This window comes from Thermobia domestica, chromosome 2 (genome assembly GCF_964235325.1).
Source record: "Thermobia domestica chromosome 2, izTheDome1.hap1.1, whole genome shotgun sequence".
Lineage (NCBI taxonomy): Eukaryota > Metazoa > Arthropoda > Insecta > Zygentoma > Lepismatidae > Thermobia > Thermobia domestica.
In genome coordinates this window covers 317,925,234-317,945,889 of record NC_137455.1, presented here as the reverse complement: position 1 = coordinate 317,945,889, position 20,656 = coordinate 317,925,234, and the positions used below count along the sequence as shown (strand labels likewise).

The 20,656-nt window shown below is 30.5% G+C and overlaps 1 protein-coding gene across 1 annotated transcript in view; it reads right to left on the bottom strand.

Annotated features, from left to right (window-relative positions):
* The window catches only part of LOC145678640 (aminopeptidase N-like), a gene marked incomplete in the record, with an annotated part of 683,740 nt that overhangs the window by 22,213 nt on the left and 640,871 nt on the right, over positions 1 to 20,656 (bottom strand). The window contains 4 exon segments of the mRNA XM_081749006.1: positions 4,645 to 4,788; positions 7,939 to 8,106; positions 11,662 to 11,861; positions 16,331 to 16,608. Coding sequence (XP_081605132.1) covers positions 4,645 to 4,788; positions 7,939 to 8,106; positions 11,662 to 11,861; positions 16,331 to 16,608 — 790 coding nt within the window.

Below are 20,656 nucleotides of genomic sequence, written 5' to 3'. Positions count from 1 at the left end.
ATCGGAACAGACGAACAAAAGTATATTAATTTTTACGTGAAAATTTTGGATTTGGAAAATGAAATATATTCTTTAAACTTATATTTCAACTGCTGGAAATTGATTAAGAAGTCCTTTTCCACTCTCAATAAATGTATAAAATTCCTTTCAAGTAAATTTCAAATTTTTCTTGATATAGTTCCTGTCATCTCTTTAAAATTTTCTAAATAGATGAACAAAATATATTAATCGTTAATAGATGGTGAAAGATGACAGTTTTGGATATACAGAATAAAAGTTACTTTTTAAATCTGTACTTCGAACTAGATGAAATTGCTTCGAAATAGATACAATTAAAAAAAAGGGGTCATAAAAAGGCTGGTAAGAAGTTTGTACCGGTTACCGGCTTTAATCAAAATAACAACAATATTTTCGGCCAGGCCGGTGAAAAACCGGCCAGTTGGCAACCCTATTTAAACTGGATACCTGTAATACTTTCTCTGTTATTATACGATAATCGAAATATTAGAATTATATCAATGTCAAAAATAAGCTTCAATTTTTTTTCTTTATTGAGGTCCTAAAATTTACTTCTGTATTTCATAGGTTGTTTAATTTGTAACAATCAAAGAGTAATATTATCAACAAAAGACTACAACTGTCTTAATCATGTGTATCTTTTAATTTAAGTGATTGTAAATATAGCGTCAAGTTTTTGTCAATGATTGTGTTTAAATGTATTGTATAGAATAATGCTATATTTATATTATATTTAATTGGTTATATAAACAAATAGAAGAAATAGTCACTATATGCCCACAATAACATTACAAAAAATATGTATATAGAATACAAATAAACAATACACATGTACTGTTGTACTTTTGCATTACAGGAATTAGCCATTTATGAAAAAGCCGTGCTTCATAATAACATGAAAGCAACACATTAACAAATACGAAAAAGCAAATGAAGGGCTTTGTACCCAGGTACTCACAAGTTGATGAACACGCAATAAACAATTCCAGTTATCACATGCTCCAGTCTAGGATAAACATAACAGAAACACAAATTGCAGATTTAAGTGCCAAGGTGACGTGTTATGGTTATCCTTTTATCTTATGTTTAAAAGAGCATGCTATACTCGCTTTGTTAATGTCAAAAATAAAATAAAAAAAGTAATTACATTCATGTCACATGCGAAAAAATTACTTTCTATAAACTATGAAATTGTTATTTATATATATTATTTTTTAAAATTAATATACATATAAATATTAACTAGGTTGAGTTTGTAACTCCAGGAAATCATTTGGAAACCTTAAAATTCTTGTAGAAATTTTCTCTGTGTCCTGTGAAATACATTTTCACTAGATGACATGACATTTAAAGCCATAACTTAAAAATGAAGCTGGAACAGTCGCCACAAATAGTTAAGTAAATAATTATTTCTTTATTGTAAAAATAGTGTCTACTACTTAGTTACAATTCGTACTGTACTATCTATCTATCTATATCTATACCTATATGTATGTCTATATCTAAATATCTATATCTATATCTATATTAAAACTCACTTTATTCTAGATTTTAGGTTAGGTTAGGTAATCTTCTTATCAAATCTAAAATATTGATTTTTTTAAAAAATTGAAACCTTACAACTAATTTCTTAACTAACAACATGATGATATAATACTACAAGCACTAAATGCAAGAATGTAGGAGTTTTAAATTTTCTGTCCTGTAAGCTACCCACTTAGGTCATGATATTGTAGTGAGTTGTAAACTGTTTTATGACTCAAATTTATGAAGAAATGTAATGTATTAAAATATCTTAATTGACACCAATTTGAAGGCATTTGATTGTCATTATAATACAGGATTATTCATAATGATCTTCCGGATTCCGAACATTAGTAATTCATGTTTATTAACATGTAATTACTGAAAATGATACAAAAAGAAAAGAGAAACAAAAGTTAGAGTGGATGGTAAAGCTGATACATAACTACACAATTCACCACTAGGGCAACAGTAACACAAAATGGCAACGAATGAGGACAGAATACATTTTCGTGTACTAGATTTTCCTATCAAGAACTCTGTTATTAGTGACCAACAAAGTTTTAGAAATACGTTTGGCGAGGATCCAAGAGAGAACAATATTCGTAAGTGGCACTCCGAGGCAAGAAGATGCATTTGCAAACGAAAATCGCCCATTGATAATTTAGGAAACAGTGGAGCATATTTGCGTTTGTTTCACAAAACCCCCACTTAAATCCACATGCAAACAAGCACAGAATTGAACATACTGCAGCCGGCAATGTAGTAGGTTATTAGCAAACGTCTGAAAGTGTATCCATACTGAATCTAATCATTGAGGGCTTTGAAATCCAGTGACAAAGAGAAAAGATTTTCTTTCTGCCACAGAATGCCAAACCTAATGCTAATGGAAACTGATGATTTCATGTCATTATTTGCGTTCAGCAATAAACCCACCTTCCGCCTTTCGGTTAACGTGAATAAACAAAATATGCGAAGCTAGGGTTCAGAAAATCCTAATGTGTATGGGAAACATATTTGCTATTCCCCTAAGATATATATATGTTTTGGGCCGTTAGCCAAGAGAAAGTGTACAGTCGTTTCTTCTTTGACGACGATACTGTTACAGGTCTTTCGTATGTCAGATGCTAAGACAAGGCTTTTTCCGCAGCTAGAAGAAGGACAGATGAATTTCATTTTCCAGTAAGACAGGACACTACCACATTTTCACAAAAATGTCAGAAGCAACCTGAACAGAAGATTACCATACAAGTAGATTGGACTTTCTGGTTGGTCGTGCGAATGAAGTGCTTCTTTCTTGAATTCCACATTCCCCTGACCTTGCTCCGTATGACTTTTTTCTGTGGGGTTTTGCCAAAAACAAAATTTATCAGTCATCCCTACAAGTCATTTTAAAGAATCTTCGAGTACACATTACAGGGGCCATTGAGTCTGTCGACTGTGAAATATTATATGTCTGACAGGAATTCGACTATAGGCTTAATGTTTGTCTAGTTACAGAAGGGGCTCACACTGAGAATCTGTGATTTGCTAAATAATAAACATGAGAAAACAAAACCATTTGAGTTTGTCTTTCGTTAGATTTCACTTTCAAGATGTGTGTGTTAATAAACGTTAGTTATTATTATTTGTAAACGGAAAAATCATTATTATTAAAAAAAAAAAAAAAAAACTGTACTTTCGTCGGTTCAGTTGCAGACTTCCTCAATAGCAAGAAGACACTTTAAGAACAAATTGTGAAAAAAATCACATTGTAACAAGTTAATAAAAACAAGAAATTCAAGTAAAACACAAATAACAAAGTGCACTATTTGAAAAATAAAATCAGGAGCTATTTCTTCAAAATTGCGATAAAACATGTGACATTTATTTGGTTAAAAATCCTTTTCATCTTGCAATTCCGAGAATGTGTTTTTTTTTAAGACAGTATGCGACAACAAGAGTTCAGCAGGCTACTTCCAATTTGTTGATTAAAACACACATGCATGTCAGAACCAAAAGGCAGTGTTATGAAATTTGCTAATCTTAATCGTAAAACAGTCATTAAATGCGTGTCTTCTCACTTTGAATAAAAGCCGCACTAAAATCATAGATGTATCTTCAAAATGTGTGCAATAATAATAATAATAATAATAATAATAATAATAATAATAATAATAATAATAATAATAATAATAATAATAATAATAATAATAATAATAATAATATTAAAATGGCAGAAGAAAAGGATTTTTAAACAAATTAATGTTCAATAGGATTTTGAAGAAAGTGTTACTACAATATTTTTTTTGTACAAATAGTATGCTCCGGGTTTCATAAGACATAAAGTTAGTTAGTTAGCGCACTTACTGTGTTTCTTCGTGTTCTATTCGAGTTTCTTGTTTTCATTGTTTTATGATTTAACTTTGAAACATTTTCTTACTACAGAAGACGTCTCAAGGTCTAAACGTGGGCGACCCTCAGCTATGCTCTGAGGCTAAGATTGTGGTTATGAAAATGAACGAATAGTGGAATGAAAAATGTGGGGAAAAACTGACATAACTTTGAAAAAAACAATCATACAGAGTTAGTCTACCACAAAGCCAAGTTGACGAGAGCTGGAATCGAATGAGTCCTCACGGACTAGAGGTGAACGCTCTACAACAGAAAAAACGCGGACTCAACCACAAATATTGTAGTGACAATTAAATGATTTCTAAGTCTAGAATTACTAAAGTTAATTATTTCATCTGTAAAAAAAAAAAAAAAAAAAAAAAAAAAGTATTATATTGATTATCAGCGTATTTTACAAGTACGGATAAGTACTCAGAATATTTCAAAGTAAAGTTGTGGATTGGTAGAATTAGCGTTTAGCATCGTTTTCAGAACCGAGGCTATATGAAACGTGGACCTACAGCTTAACATGGTATACAAACCACATGAACTCTCACCAGAAATCGAACCTGATTCTTCCTTGCCTAAGGCACATACACTAACCATATGGCCAAGAGAAAACTCTAAACGCTGGTGGAATTCTAAACTAGAAGATTATTTAGAATACAAGAAATTATGCGTCTATTTATATTTACAGATGAAATAATAATGATTAATATATTAGCTCACTATTCTTTGATAGTATCCCATCGCAGTCGGATGAAATTAAATGACAGAGGTTGCCCTATAACGTTGTTTGAAACCGAAGAAAAGACTCGTGATGTATCTTGCTTCCGGATTCCAGTGTTGTTGGTTACTGCCCACTCAAGGTATCTGTAAACAAAATTAAGAAGTGTGATGGATTAGATTATGTTTAGTTAAATAATTAAATTAATACAATATAAAAGAAACACAATCTCAACATGAATTTTACACACTCTAAAATATGGTTGTACAATAACATTAAAAATATTTCAATTCCTGCCTACTTCTTACTGACACTACAGGGTTTGGCAGAAGAAACTACTCACCCTCATACGGGAACGGAAATCGTTTTATCATACAAAAACAATGCGATAGTAATGAGTATCAACCTTCATAATAATTTTAGTGATGTACAGGCCTGTTTTTCGCTCCCACCATGCAAGAGTTTACCCCAGATTTTACTATAAAACTGAATTTGAAAACTTAGGGTAAGATTTTCTGAAATACTAAAAAAATATAACGATTGATTTTCGTGACTTTACATCATTTAATAACTCTACTGTATAGTTCTAAAAAGATGAGTGAAGATTAAAGTATTTTGAAAATGATTATAGTCAGTCACCAGCAAAGGTAGGTATGTATGCACATGATGTTCTTTTGCCAGCAAGTCAATTAGTAAATTTTGATACATTTCTCAGCACTGCACAGATATTTATGTTCCCTCTACGTCAAAATAAAATAAAATAAAATAAAAATTATCTACTTGTTAAGTAACTATTAACAAAAGAATATGAATACCCTCTACGTTGCTGATTGGTAGTTTCATGCAATTATATAAGAAGAAGACTGCTAATGAGTTAAATAGAGTTACAGTACGTTTATCCTAAGTAAATAATAAATACTAAATGCAATCTTTGCTAAATAAATTCTCCCGCACTATGAAGAATTCTACGCTTAATTTTTGACTAAGTTTTGTATTAATAAAACTCATATGACGACAAATTAACCTATATGATACTATTGTACTCAACTGAGTATATTTCATATTAAGTACGAAAAATTATTACAGGATAATAATTGTTCAGTCTTTGTTTACTGGTTTCAGTAAATAATTGAATAGAAATTATTGTATCATGTTTCAGAAAAAGTGAGCTGAAGGTTTACAAACAAAAGTAAAAGTTAATGTAATCAGAAGAATACTTGTTTCTTGTAAAGGAAGTAAATATTGGTAATTATATGGTCAGAAAACTATACCGTACATGACATTTATTCATAATTTCATTTATGCTCCAGTGACGTAAAAAACATAATGCAGGAGAGTTTTATTTTGATAAGATTAAGTTGATCAAATTATTAATGTAATTATTTAACTTTCTACAAAGATAATTTTACTCTAGTTTATTGTTTCTTTCTTACAATATGATGAAAAATTATTACAAATTTCTGGTTTATTAGTTACTTTTATCCTTGACAAATTGTATGACGTAAGTAAGCTACAATCTTATATCTAAATTGAGTCGATAATATTTCCTTGTTCTGTACTGCAACTAACTATTTATTATCAATTAATTCTGCTCTTTTTCTCAGTATTTGATATATGATGACATTAACATTTATCAACAATTCAATCTCGTGTTTCGAACTACATGTGATTAATCTTTCAAGCAATATATGCTACAATATGGGGCATACAAAAAGACAGTTACTTGTGTTTCCAATTTATATGGACAGAAAATTCCTTTTACTATTTATAAAATTTTACAATTTTTTAACATGCCACACTCTATCTTTAATCATATTAATCTCAAGAGAATAATCATCATAAAATCCTTAGAAAGTTTGATTACTAGGTATTCAATAAATAAATAAATAAATAAATAAATAAATAAATAAATAAATAAATAAATGAAACAGGATTTTATTTCTTTGTCGTCCATGGGTCATGAATTAGTTACCAATGAAGCTTAATATAATACTTTACACACAAACTTGTTCCAACATTAGTAGGAAAATTTGAAAATAAGCTACCCTAGTCCAACATTTATAGGGAATTTTATCCAACACAAAGGAAGTGATATGAATAGTAATATGTATTAGTATTCTCTTTTTTCAAATAATTACCACCAACAATCATGCAGTTGTCCATACGCATCACAATATGAATATTCAGTGATCGTTAAACACCGTGTTCTGAGTAAAGATGAATGTGCATATAATATCTTTCACGGCTCCATAAGCCTACGTTGCAATTCTAATGCTTTCTTCAAAGCATGGAAAAAATGTCAGAATTAGGATTAAGATTAGGAATTAGATTTCTGAGCTTTCGGCATCTATGATCATGTTACCTCGTTACGTATGGCATCCTTCTCATTGAACACTGACCATATGAAAGAGCTGGTATGTTAAAAATCGGTTATTTTCTCCTTTCGTTAGTATAATGATTATACGACCGTCAGAGATGTTCTGAATATGGACACTGGATTGTCCAAGCACAACAGAAAGTTGTGGTACAAACCATGGTCTGAGTGAATGAACACTGACTTCAAGCGTGTGAGAGTGTATGACTGTTCTGGGAGTGGATATGGTAGCGTAATGGATAATGCATCGGCACGGTACGTCGAAGGTCCCGGGTTCAAGTCACGGTCCATCCATGCATTTTTTTACTCTTTGTGTATCATTGAATTTGCACCTTTAGAGGAGTTGGTGTATAAAAATCCGTTGTTTCCTAGTTTTGTTAATATGATGCAATGCTAGTTTATTGTTAATATTATGCACTAGTTTAATCAAGATATAAAATACTCAGCACGGTTATATACAATTTGATTTATGTTTGCTTTGTTACATTAGGCGATCGTAATTCGTTGGTTCCAAACCTATATAAATGGGAAGTCAGCTGTTTTATTTGTTTGTTTGTTTGTTTCGGAAAAAGTATATATGAAAGACGTTTTCTCAGTTGAGAATTGGAAAATTTCGTCTCTAAGTGAAAAGAGAATATTTTAATTCTCAAGAAGCTAGGAATGAAAAAAGTGCATACTTAATATATAATTAGAAAACAAAGATATTTCAATCTAGAAGTTCAGGAGAGTAATAATCAGAATGAGGAACCTTTTTCGATTCAGTATAATGTTCGACTACCACGTTCGATTAATTAAGTTTAATACATTGGATTTTCTTGAAATTTTGTACAGCAAATTAGCACAAAACTTGTATATTTTAAACAGAGAGCAACTTAGCAAGTTACTTTCAGAAAATAAAATACGAAAAGCCCATTTAATATACCTGCTTAAAATCCAAACATCTCTTGAGCAGCCTAAAGCACTGAGAAGTAAGTCTTTCTCCGAACCTACATTTGTTTTCAGATAGTTTTGCCACGCGAAGTCCCATTCCCTCTGTCCACCATGCTTCAAAGCCGTGCAATAAATTACGTTCTTCAAGTTGGGAGAAATTCTGAAATAAAAGAAAATAAGTACGTAACACATTACATTTCATTTATTTGTATGTTTCATTAGCTTACAAAACACGAGAAGTTCTCATGTAACCATTATAGTTGTCAATAAAATACATACAATATTATCAAGTAACAGAAGTTATACATAATGTTATTCCTATGCATCTTTCGAAATACAAATCTATAAAATAAAAGATATCAACATGATTACTTATATAGTAATTAGGTAGCCTTTTGTACTCAGGAGTAAGTATCTGTTATCTGCTCTTTATTTAATGAATCATTTAAATATTTATTAATAGTGTAATAGCATTTTATAGCAAATAGGTTAAACTTCTCACGGAAAACGGTAACATTGGCCATATTCTTCAAGTACATAGGAAATTTATTACACAGTCTAACACAATTCATATACAACGTTTTGTTTATACTAACATATTTTTGATGCATCACAAATGTCACTACCTTGTCTTATGTTATGGCTATGAACATTATTGTTAAAAGTAAAAAGGATGTCTGTTTTTCATAGTAAAAAGAAAAGATTTATAGATGTATAAGTTGAGAAGTGTTAAAATTTTTGCTTCAATGGAAACTTTTTTACATGTCGATTTTGTGAGTAATCCAAAAATTATTCTAATCGCTTTCTTCTGCAATCGAAAAGTGCTTAAATTAGTTTCACTAGTTTCCCAGTGTATTATTTCGAAGCTAATTACTAAATTAAACTAGGCGTAGTAAAAGCTAAGAAGAGCTTCTCTCGGCACAGTATCACAGTACCTTTTAGTTTGTATAAGGCAGAACACACGCTACTTAGCTTCTTGTTTAAAGTAGAGATATGAATAGCCCATGAACGATCGTCACTTACGGTTACACCTATAATATTGGAGTAAATGGGAAGATATTTTTATTATAGGTGATATACCGTGTTTTCCTGGAAAATGTAATTAAACGATTTATCATATATTAAAATCTGTTCACTGTCAACCATTTTAATAATTTGTCAGTAAAAGTGATAGATTTCCTCTCAACTTCTATTGATCTTCCTGATATAATCGTACTGAAGTCACCAGTGTATAGAATACATTTTGCTGGATACATATATCCTAACAAGTCATATATATATATATCAGGAAGAAAATAGGAACCTTCCACACACAATAGTACCTTGAGGAGAAGTATATATATTTTAAAAAGTAATTTAAAAAACTATCATCTTTGTAATATGTTTTTAATTACTTTTGTTTTTCGATTTAGACTTACTTGATAGTATAAAACACTTTTGGCCTTGGTTTATGATGACATACAAAATGTGCTCTCATCTTTTACTGAAACTCATACAAAGCAGCACGGCTAATTAAGTAATCTTCAAAATAAAATTGACAAACTTAGTTTAATCTTGAGCCAGTTTTACTTTTATATGCATAATTTTAGATATGACTTATATTTAATTTAAAACATCGACATTCTAAATAAATAAAAAAAGCTTTAAAGAAATTATAAATTGCTTACTTACCTATGGTACATTTATTGTTTGAATAACATTTAGATTACCTTCCCGCAATCATCCACTGATCATGCTCAGATATTAGTTGAATCCAAAATGTTAATCTCATGTCTTGAAGGAACTTTTATCGTTAATCTGAGTTGTGTAATGTAACACCATACACTAAAGAATATACCATATTACTAAAAACTTTTTTAAAATTATATAGTCATTTAAAGGGAGTAGAACTTTTAGCAAAGTCATGCTAATAAAAATGTTTGTTGATTTAACATTTTTAAAATTATTTTATTATGTTTTCTTATATTCTTAACAGTATCAAACAAATAAACACAATAGTGTTCGATTATATAAGCCAGATTACGGATAGCAGTTTCTTCAAGATATGAGTTGAACATATTTGGATTCAACAAACTTCTTAGAAGGAATGGCTGCAGCAGGCAGCAGTAATATCGTCCCAAATTATAAACCAAGCGCAGGCAGTAGGTCATTTATTAAAGTATGTACAATACGCGAAGTTTAAATTATTATTTATATTGTAAGTTTATGAGGAGTAAAGGTACAACACGTACTTATGAATAACAGAAAAACAAATTGAAACATCTTAGCAAACCAACACAGTATATATATAATTTGCATTTCTCTCCGAGATTTTATTATATCATAATTACATTATTCTTCCATTTTCTAGTGTCCATTACCTTATAGGACATAGATGCTAAATTATACAATTCATTCTTGATATATGATAGCTTTTATTGATGATGGACCTTCAGCTTATAACTTTTGCTGTACGTGTGAGTTCTAATCTAATTAAACTAAATAAGGATCTTGCGAAAGGTCACAACTCAGACACGTTTTGGTTGAATGAAGTGGTCAGTACATCAACTCCCTTTCATTTAGTTCTGGTTTTCTAGACCAGAGTACACCATGTATTAATTCAAGAATGTTCTCAATCAACTTTCTGTACTAGCTCAAGATCGAAAATTCTGTTTCCACTGGTAATTTAAGGTCCGTTCATTAATCATTCAGTCATATAGAAACACGTGGTCTAGCTCAAAGCAATTGATAATTCTCAAATAGGTGTTGTGAAAACTGAGTTAACAAGCTACGAAAAAAGCCCCCATGTATTCTTTTGCACTGGTGGATATAAAGCGGTATGGCGAAACTTGAATGTATCTCGCGGTAACTATGTGATGGTATGTATACCAGTACTATCTGAAAATCAACTTTTTAGTTTCCTCGCTTTACATACCCATTAGAAAATTATGTTAAAATAGTCAACGTAAAAATAATTGAAAAAAAAAAAAAAAAAAGTTGACTCTTTCGTTAGTAAATTAATATATCATTTCCTAAACTTGAAGGTTTATCCTTCTGATCCTTTTAGATTTGGTTAAAAAAGGCACTTAAAAATAAATTAAAAAGTAAATTCCATGTCACATACTACAGTTAAGAATCTCGAACAGGTGTACATTTTATTAACAATAGATTTATAATTTAATAAGGTGAAAAGTTTACAAATTATAACAGCTAATATTATGCAATATTCTTCAACGCTCAATTATTTAAAAAAGACTAATATATATTTTCTCCTATTACCAATATAAAATTAAAGAAATCTTAATTACTACTACTTTAAAGATATAAATATATTAGTATAAATTATACTCAAAATATTAAAAAAGATTATGAATTTGCTTTCCAAGGGAACAAGAGTAAATTGGTTCTAGAATATTCTAACTAATGGAAGTGATCCATACTTGAAAAACTGAGAAACAATGAATTAATTTCATTATTAGCAATGAATGAAAACAATGAATTATGAACATGAGATTAGTATGTTATACCTAGGCAACTGACTACAGTTAAAATACTCAAGGTTATAAACTAAAATCTCCATCACAAAGTCTCCATGAGTTGGAGCCGACCAACTGGCAATTTTAAGTTGAAGAATGTGTGGTGTCGGTACATAGCGAATCTTATTGGCGCTGTTGTTGGTTTCCTTAAAATCCAAAACAGGAAATACTAACACTTACGATAACTTTAATATACGTACGGGTTGTTTTCACTCGGATCTTTCTGTTGCATCCAATTTCTGAAAGCTTCTAAGCTCTTCTGTATACAGTCCTCGTATCCGAGAGTGCAGGCCCATTGCAGAACATTAATTCGTCTGTAGACAGCCAAATGCTCATCGCCAGGTTTGTCTTCAAATCCTACACTGTTGTATAGGTTCTGGATCAGTGGCATGAGATAGTTCTGTAAACAAAAGTATAAAATCTTAAAAGAAAGTAACACACTTAAGCTAACGTGTATTTTACAGTTATAACATGTTTATCTAATTAGACCGAGGGCCAGCTTGAAACCCCCTTCCACCCTATAGGGAATTTTTTTCACTTATGTATCCTGATGCAGGATGGTCTAAGAAATGCATTGGTATTTGTTTGCCCAAAAATAAGTTGCACGTTAATGCAAGAGACAAACTTGAATAACATAAATAAAAGCTATATTTTATATTTTCTTTTCTTTACAATGAAAGTTCAATAAAATGCTTAAAACAGGTTTCGTCAGAAATAAAAGAACATCATACATGCACATATATACCTATCTGCCAAAAAATACCGGACATTTTAAAATATATTTTCCACACTGAATAATAGAAATGTAATAATTTCAACACATTAAAATTTACACATTGCGATTAAAATGACGTAATACACATGAAATGTTAGTTTACGAATCCTCTTATCAACAGCATATACCTGCTATCAATGTAAGTTTCATTTTAAAATATGTTTCTCCATAGTAATGTGAACATTTTCAACATCTTACAACTTACATATTTAGATTAAAATAACGCAACACACATGAAATATTAGTTTAAGAAACCTTTAAGCGATAGCGTAAATCTGTTATCAATGTAAGTCTTATTTGCGTATGCATATGAATGCAAATTAATATATATTTGTAGCCAATTAACTGACATTTTCTACGTGCATACTGATATATAAAGTCCTTATACATATGAAAGACTCATTTTGGCGCCTAAAATTCTTATATTCAAAAATAAACTTTACAATGTTGGTTTACAAACTACACATATTAACAGGCACATGAAAGGGATACAAAACACATAATCCGAATTCAACTTAAAAATAAAATGTTCTAGTCAAAGTCCGTGTTCAATATGATATTTGCCATGCTCTCCGCCAAAACATTATCACCGTTATAACTATCGCTATCAGGATCGTCAGGATTTTCCTCAAAATGTTTAGGAAGAATATCAATAACTTCCCTGGACACACTTTCATCATTTGTCCACATTATTTCTAACTGATTACCTCCCAACTTTCAGCCATGTCCAATAGGGCTCGGTATATCGGGATCTCTAATATTAGCCTTCTTGCAAATTAACAATTGATAGTTAGCACGAAGAACATGTAAGACAAGAGTTAACTTGCAAGGATGTATCAGACTAAGATCAATGCCTTTTGTTGGAATTAAGAGTCCGTCTTCCCGAGAGCTATATCTTTCCATGAGCATATTGTACCTCAATTTGTTGATATCATTACAAAAACGTTTTCCGTACAAAGTCCAAGTGAACTCGTCGGCCAAAAATTATATTACTCTTCGATAAATTCTCATTATTTCCCAGTTCTTGAAACAACTTGAAGAATTCTGGTTTCTTCTTCATAATATCTTTAGGTTTGACTTTTCTCTTTCTGACAAACGCACTTGTACTATCACCTCCTGTGAAAACATGACATCTCACAAGAGCTTTACAGATATCTTCTCCATTCTTTTCCATCACAGTGTTTATATTTATCAACCGACGTTTTTCCCCGTGCCTGTGTGAAAACAAACCTCTTTTTTGGTAAGTTAAAACCATTATGAAGCAATAAGAGGAACACGTCAGAGTCGGAAGATCTTACATCAGTATTATATTCTGATTCTCTTAAAGAATGATAACAATGAAGAATCAACCTTTAATCAGCTTCTTCATGAGTAGAATGTAGTTCTTCAACAGAAGTAACAGATGATCTCACTCCATCTAAACTGGTTAAGATCGTGCATGATTCCTCAAGAACAAAAAGTAATTTACATCCTTTCAATTGTGGAGCGTACTTGTCCTGTTTCCACTCGGAAAATAACTTCAGAAAATTCAATTTATTGCTACCATTCGAAAGAAATGATTTCCAATCCCTAGGGACTTTCGTGGTAGATCCTTTCACAATGTATGAAACACTTTCTCCTTTTTTCTCATTCATATGACTTTAAGACAGTTTAAAGTAGTTATTAGTAACAAAGTCTACTCACTTTCTTTACTTTCGTAAGTTCAGCGAATCTTTTTAACTTTAACTTTTTGATAGGAGCATGGAAGTCTTTTTCTTTCGTTTATAATCTTTTCTCCACAAATTTTTCAAACACAGTCTTTCCTTTTGTATCTGCATTGACCAAACCATTTTCAATTTTCCGTGTAGCAGGGAGCCAGAAGAAATTGAGAACAAGGTATTCTTCTCATCAATGTCAAAGGGGTTGATGAAATTTTCTATTGAATGTAGAATAATACATATGTCTTGTTCGCTACGTGTGATGGAAGATACGCAGCAGTCTTTGAGACCATAGGAAGAGTCGTCCATGTCACAAATTTTCATCATGGCACTGGTATAGTTTGATCTGTCATGTGATGTTGCACACTATCGAAAACATGCTGGAGAGTTTCTGCTAAATCCCATAACTCCTCCTCTTGTTTTCGCATGGCGATTTATTGTTTGCTCTATTGTCATATCTGCATCCTTTACTTGTTGATCTCGATACAGTGAATATTCCATTTCTCGTTAATTCTTTTGCTTCAGGATGAGTTGATCTAAATTTTGTAGTATTGACATATGAACAGATAAATGTCTTGCATAATAAATAATGAATCATTAGTTAGTAATTATATGTTGTCAATTACTAACAATATTTCTCCAATTTAAAAACAAGTTTAAAACAAGAGCTTAGAACTTTCTTGAAACATTTCCTTAAAACTACCTAAAATTTCTCTTTTCTTTGACTATAAAGTGAAATTAAAGACCAAATATTCTAAAAATAAAATATATATCACAAGAACGCCAACGAACTTCATTTCAAGAATGAATTACAAGACTAGAGTTTGAAACTTACTCACTGAAATTCCCCGAAATTCCCGGAAAATTACAATTGTTTTGTCTGAAAGTCAAATTGTACGACAGAGTCACAAATTAACTTATTTTTAAATAATAAATCACTATTAAGAAATCCGTTTCATATTTCATTTAGAAAATATATTTTCAGACAAGAATTTTGTAATCATCTGGGAAATGCCTGCAAAATTTCCATAAATATTTCTTCTTCTTACCAGGGACGTCAAATTGAACGACAGTAAAAGAAAATCATCAATTATGATGATAAAAGAAAACTTTTCACTGTTCAAAAATAATAAGAAGTTTATATCTAGCAAAACTGGCACGCCTAGTAACATAACGTGCAAGACTGTGGAAGGCAAACAAGTTGTATCGCTTTCCAAATTAAGTGCAGTAACTGAAAATGCCAGTTTAAGAAATTCCCTAGGGAGAGGGACCTTTTGCCCTCTCTCCCCTAGCCCATGGTCTAAATGGTTTAAATTGTAAACAACAATAGATTATACATGTTTAAAAGGCACCGCAAACAGAAGCAACAGATTTTTTTTTTTGTATTAAAATAGTTTTCATTCTGTAATTGTAAGCATGTTTCATCTGTTTCATGAACGTTCATAAAATTTTCTTTCCTCATCAAATCAAACGGCAAAGGATCAATTTTGTACTCTATTGCATACAGAAAATTTTATAATTTCTGAATAACTATCTGACAAATAATGGTTTCTAACAAGCCTGGCAAGGTATGAAAATATATACTTGCAAACTACGAATACAAGCCTAGTGGCTTTATAGAAAACAACAAAAGAACAATTTTTAACTCATTTTCTCAATATTTACTGTATTTTATTTTTATATTAATTATTTTTTCTCTTGTGGATATTTTACAAAAATTTAGAAATAGAAAATTTTAATTTTTCGAAATCATTGTTCTTTGAATTTTCACAAATTGAAATATGAGTTAATATCTAAATACGAGGAGATATTAATACGAGTAGGATCGATTAAAATTCTTTAATCGATTCAAATAATATAAGCTTTTAGACTACCAAGTGAAAGGTTTAGCAAGAAGCTGAAATATACAGTAATAGTAGAGATTTTGAATAGATGGATGGAGAGTACAGTTTTATATTTATTTATTTATTTATTTATTTATTTATTTATATTCTTTGTTTGGAGAATATAAATAGGAGTCCAAGCAACAATTTGGATATGAACTTATCAACATATTAGAATATTAGTTTTGGATCAAAGGATCCAATATATTTCAATTAAAAATTTTCTTGTAGGTCTTATATCTGGAGAATTACATACAGTGTAGCTTAATCCAAACTATCACTTAACTCAGTATGATGTGTTTATTCCGTATAAAATAAGAAAACTCGATTTAGGGGCCGTTAAAAAATTTTGTAGCCCGTAATCCAAAAACTAATTGTTGGCCACAATCTTTTAAAGCATATTTTAATCATTCCTAAAATTCTTGGCCTAAATGTCAATCTTTCGATCCATTTTTTTTTATCATTCTTGTTTAAAAATACGATAAGATAAATTTAAAACATTATTTCATCTTACTTTAAACTTTTCAAATCCTCCAGTTTTGACCAGCATTGAATCCAAGTAACTGAGTCCAATAAACGCCGATTTCCATGGAAGATATTCAAGTTCCCGAGTCAAGTATTTTGTAACGTTCAATGCAATATCATAATCCAGTAAGCCAGCTCTTGCAAGGTTAAATGCGTCATCTAGTAGTTGTGCTCTATTGATAGTTCCAATTTCTTGAAACTTATCACTGTTTAGTTGACTTATAAGAAGCTGCCAATTTCTTTCATCGTAATTAACGCGATAATAACCTGGAATAAAATAAAATGTGTTAATAAAATACCTTAACGAAGGGTAGTCAAATAGAGGTTTGAAATATGAAAGAAGATACCATTTAAGTATACACCGGGGCTTGTAGAACCCCAACCTATATTAAATTTGTACTGTGAATTAATTTTACCAGACTAATATACAATATTAAATATAAATTCAGTTCCCAATCTCAGCTTCCAAAATCATTAATCAATCATTAATCGAACACTAGTGATAGATATAACTTGTGATCTATCCAGAACCAAGATAGAAATTTACTTGAGTTCTTGAAAAACAAATGCTCCCTTAATTTCTTCCCATATTAAAACATATCGCAGTCACATAGTCTTAATAACGACTTTCATAATCCAATATAAAATCATTCAAGTACTCCAGGATCTGCAAGACTCCAGTGTGTAGTATGTAAAGTCATCCAAGCACTTCAGGTTCTGCCAAACCCCAGTGTTCACTATGTAAAATCATCCAAGTACTGAGGGTCTGCCAGATCCTACTATACAGTATCTAAAATCATTTAAGTGTTCCACAGTCTTCCAAACCCCACTGTGTAGTATATAAAATCATTCAAGTACTCCAGGGTCTCCTAGACCTAGTGTGCAGTATGTAAAATCATGCAAGGACTCTACGGTCAACCAGATCTCACTGTGTAGTAAGTAAAATTGTCCAAGTGCTCTAGTCTTCCAGATATTAATGTATAGTATATAAATTTATCCAAGTACTCCAAGGTATGCCAGACTCCACTGTGTACTATATAGTAAAATCATCCAAATATTCCAAGCTTTGTCAAATTTCAGTATGTAGTTCGTACCCCCCCCTCCCCCCGCCTCCAAAAAAACTGTATATTTGCAGGGTTAATAAAGAAAAAGTTGTACTTGCATTCGCACATCCGATTACAGGAAAATGCTAATATTCAATTATTCAAACATGTACAATAAATATTCATTGAAAATAAACTTGTTTCTACATTCTATGTATTTTTATAAACATTTGATGATCATTTCTACTTCATTCCCAATCATCTTCGTCAGAGGTGTGTAATAATCTATTGTTCTTGATATATAGGTTATATCACGATCATCAGGTTACATTTAATCAGTGATCGCCAAACCGTTGATCGCGATACTACTAGTAGCTCGCGGGGACATTTTCAGTAGATTGTATTAACGCTCCGGTTGGCAACCACGATCAGTGTTGCCAGTTTGTTGTAAAAATTGTTAAATCTAGGGAATGTGACTTCAAGAATAGCGACAAAAATAATATTTCCGACTAGCGACGACTTTTTTGTGATTTTTAAATGACGATTTGACGTTATTTATTACTAACTACACTTCAATTTCTTTCTTATGTAGAATTCAATTTCAGTTTCTTTTTGTTATATATGGTTTAATTAAAATTTATTTCATATTTACTAGAAATGTAAGTTTATAAGGAATAAAAAATTGAGAGTTTTTTTTAGTTAGTAGTTCTTTTGGTTGGTAGCTCAAAGTAGGATTTAAAAACGGTACGGTAACTAGCAAGCTTCATAAATTTGGAGTCCACTGCAGTTATTAAAATACACAAGCCATAAAAACCTAAACACGTTTGTGTCAACAATCTTAATAATTTAATTTCTTACTACTGAATAAAAACAGTAAAAACAATAGTAAATACAGTTTAATTTTCACAGTGTATTATAAAGACAGAATGTTTCTGAGTTTGTGTATATTCCGAGGTATATTCCGAAACAACTCAGTCGACGTGAATAATTATTTCACCATTGCAAAGTATGTTTCTTTCGAATGATATCACGCTATGATTACATAGAACTAATCAATAGCACCACTTATGGAACAAGATGAGAGAAAAGATTGTTTCATGAAAAATTTTGAAAAAGGAATAAAAGCAAATGGAAAGTTGTTATGCGTAGTAATATTCGATAACAACTTTCCGCAGGATTTTAACAAGGAAATAAGTAAATTAATCGTCTATTTGGCATAACCTTTAATGTATTTCAAACAGCATTATTTTATTTCTGTGTTGCGTTTCACAAATTATAATATAAAGAAAATATTATGATGCGATAATAAAATAAACGTAAAAGATTTGAAAATTGAAAATAATAAATATATAACTGTATGTTTTCTATTCCAAGACAATTAACTTATTTTTAGGCTAATATGAAAATTGTCTCAAATGAAAACTAAAGTCAACAAGTTGAACATTGTAATCACATTATTATATTAATATAATATTGTTCCACCATGTAATAAAGTGATTACAGCTCTCAATTTGTTAAGTTTCTGGTTAAGAGTCAATTTCTATATTGGACTAAAGATAAGTTCATCATAGAAAACACACTCTTACGTATTTACTATATTCGATTTTCACAAACTTTTGAATTTTCTATTATCATATCGTAATATTTTCTTTATGACATATTTTGTAATTTATCGCAAATAAAGAGTTTGAAAATTTCTGAAAAAAAAAAACTAGTTATCGTGTAACGATTTTGAATAATGAGTTTCACAAATGTAGGTAAATAAACTTGAAGACCGCATAGGACAAACATTAATGACTCTACAGAAGCAATTTAGAAACGTTCAAAAAAAAAAAGGTTTGAATGATAATTCATACCTTTTGGAACGTTACCTTGGTGTTTTATATTATTATTATTATTATTATTATTATTATTATTATTATTATTATTATTATTTACTTTTATCTATATTATCAATATTATTTTAACTTTCTCCACATTTTCATGATCATTTAACTTCCCGAAATGTTATATTTTCTGCACCTTTATATTTTCTTTTTCTTTTTCTGCCATATATTTGCCCTTTCAATTTTTGTCTTTAGCTTTTAGCTTGGCAGTTCTAGTTTGAGTAAGAAATTCAGCACCTTGACATCTGTAGATATTATGATGGGAGAGAATTAACCTCAATGCTAATGCTATCATCAATCTTCAAATGAATCAATCAATCAATTGTCATTAGTAAGCAAACTTTTTTTTTTTTGTTTGTAAATCATTTGACTCGAACGCTTCTGGCCAATTGAAAAAGAATTTTTTTCTAATATTACATCTCTAAAAAACAGTAACGACTTAATTCAAAATTTTCATGTGTGCAGTTTATGTCTCAGAAATGAAACAGATTCTTCAGCTTCACTCAGTGGCGGATCTTGTCCGGGGCCGAGGGTGCCTAGTTTCTTGAGAGACAAAAATTATTGAAACTATTATTTATATATTTTTGAAAGGTTATAGTAAACGTTGTCTTTTATTCTTTATTGGAAAATTTTTGAAACATTAAATATAGTTTCAGTTGCATTTTTTTCTTTTATGCAGTGTAAAACAATACTTGAGGTCTACAGGTTCAACGTTCAACCTAGCTATGATATAATATCCATCGGGAGAAAGTTAAATGGAAACTTCTGCAGGAATCATGAAAAATTGTAAAACATGTGAAAATCATGTGCAAACACAAGCAATCGACAAGTGCTGGTAGTAAATAAAGAAAATGATAAAAAGCAACAAAGATGTATGCTCTCTCTTATTTTACACAAGGAGGAAAATTAATTATTACGACTTCTTGCTATTCCTTTGATGATATGCGTAAACTCATGATATACCTATCATAGTCTGGGATCTGGCTGACCTACCCAGTTTTCACCTTCAAGATCCACCATTGACTTCACTTCACATGAAGAGCTTTTAATTTAATTACTTTTTTCAATGTGTGCGTTTGTATATGTTTAATCAGCCTTTCAAATGCTGTAATAGAAAAGTTGAGATATTCTGAATATAATCTATGTAAGATGACATATCTTACATTACATTACATTTTTTACTTCTTTTTCTGATTTCTTTTAGATTGTCTGATAGTTTCAATATTACAACTTTTCAGATTTATTTTATCGTTCTTCTCTGTATTACTTTTCCTTTTAAATATAGTTCCTTCATATCACTATTCACATATACTGATTCTTCACAATAAATGTGATTTTCATTTCTTTATTTCATCCTGCCTTTTACAACATTATTATAATTAGCTA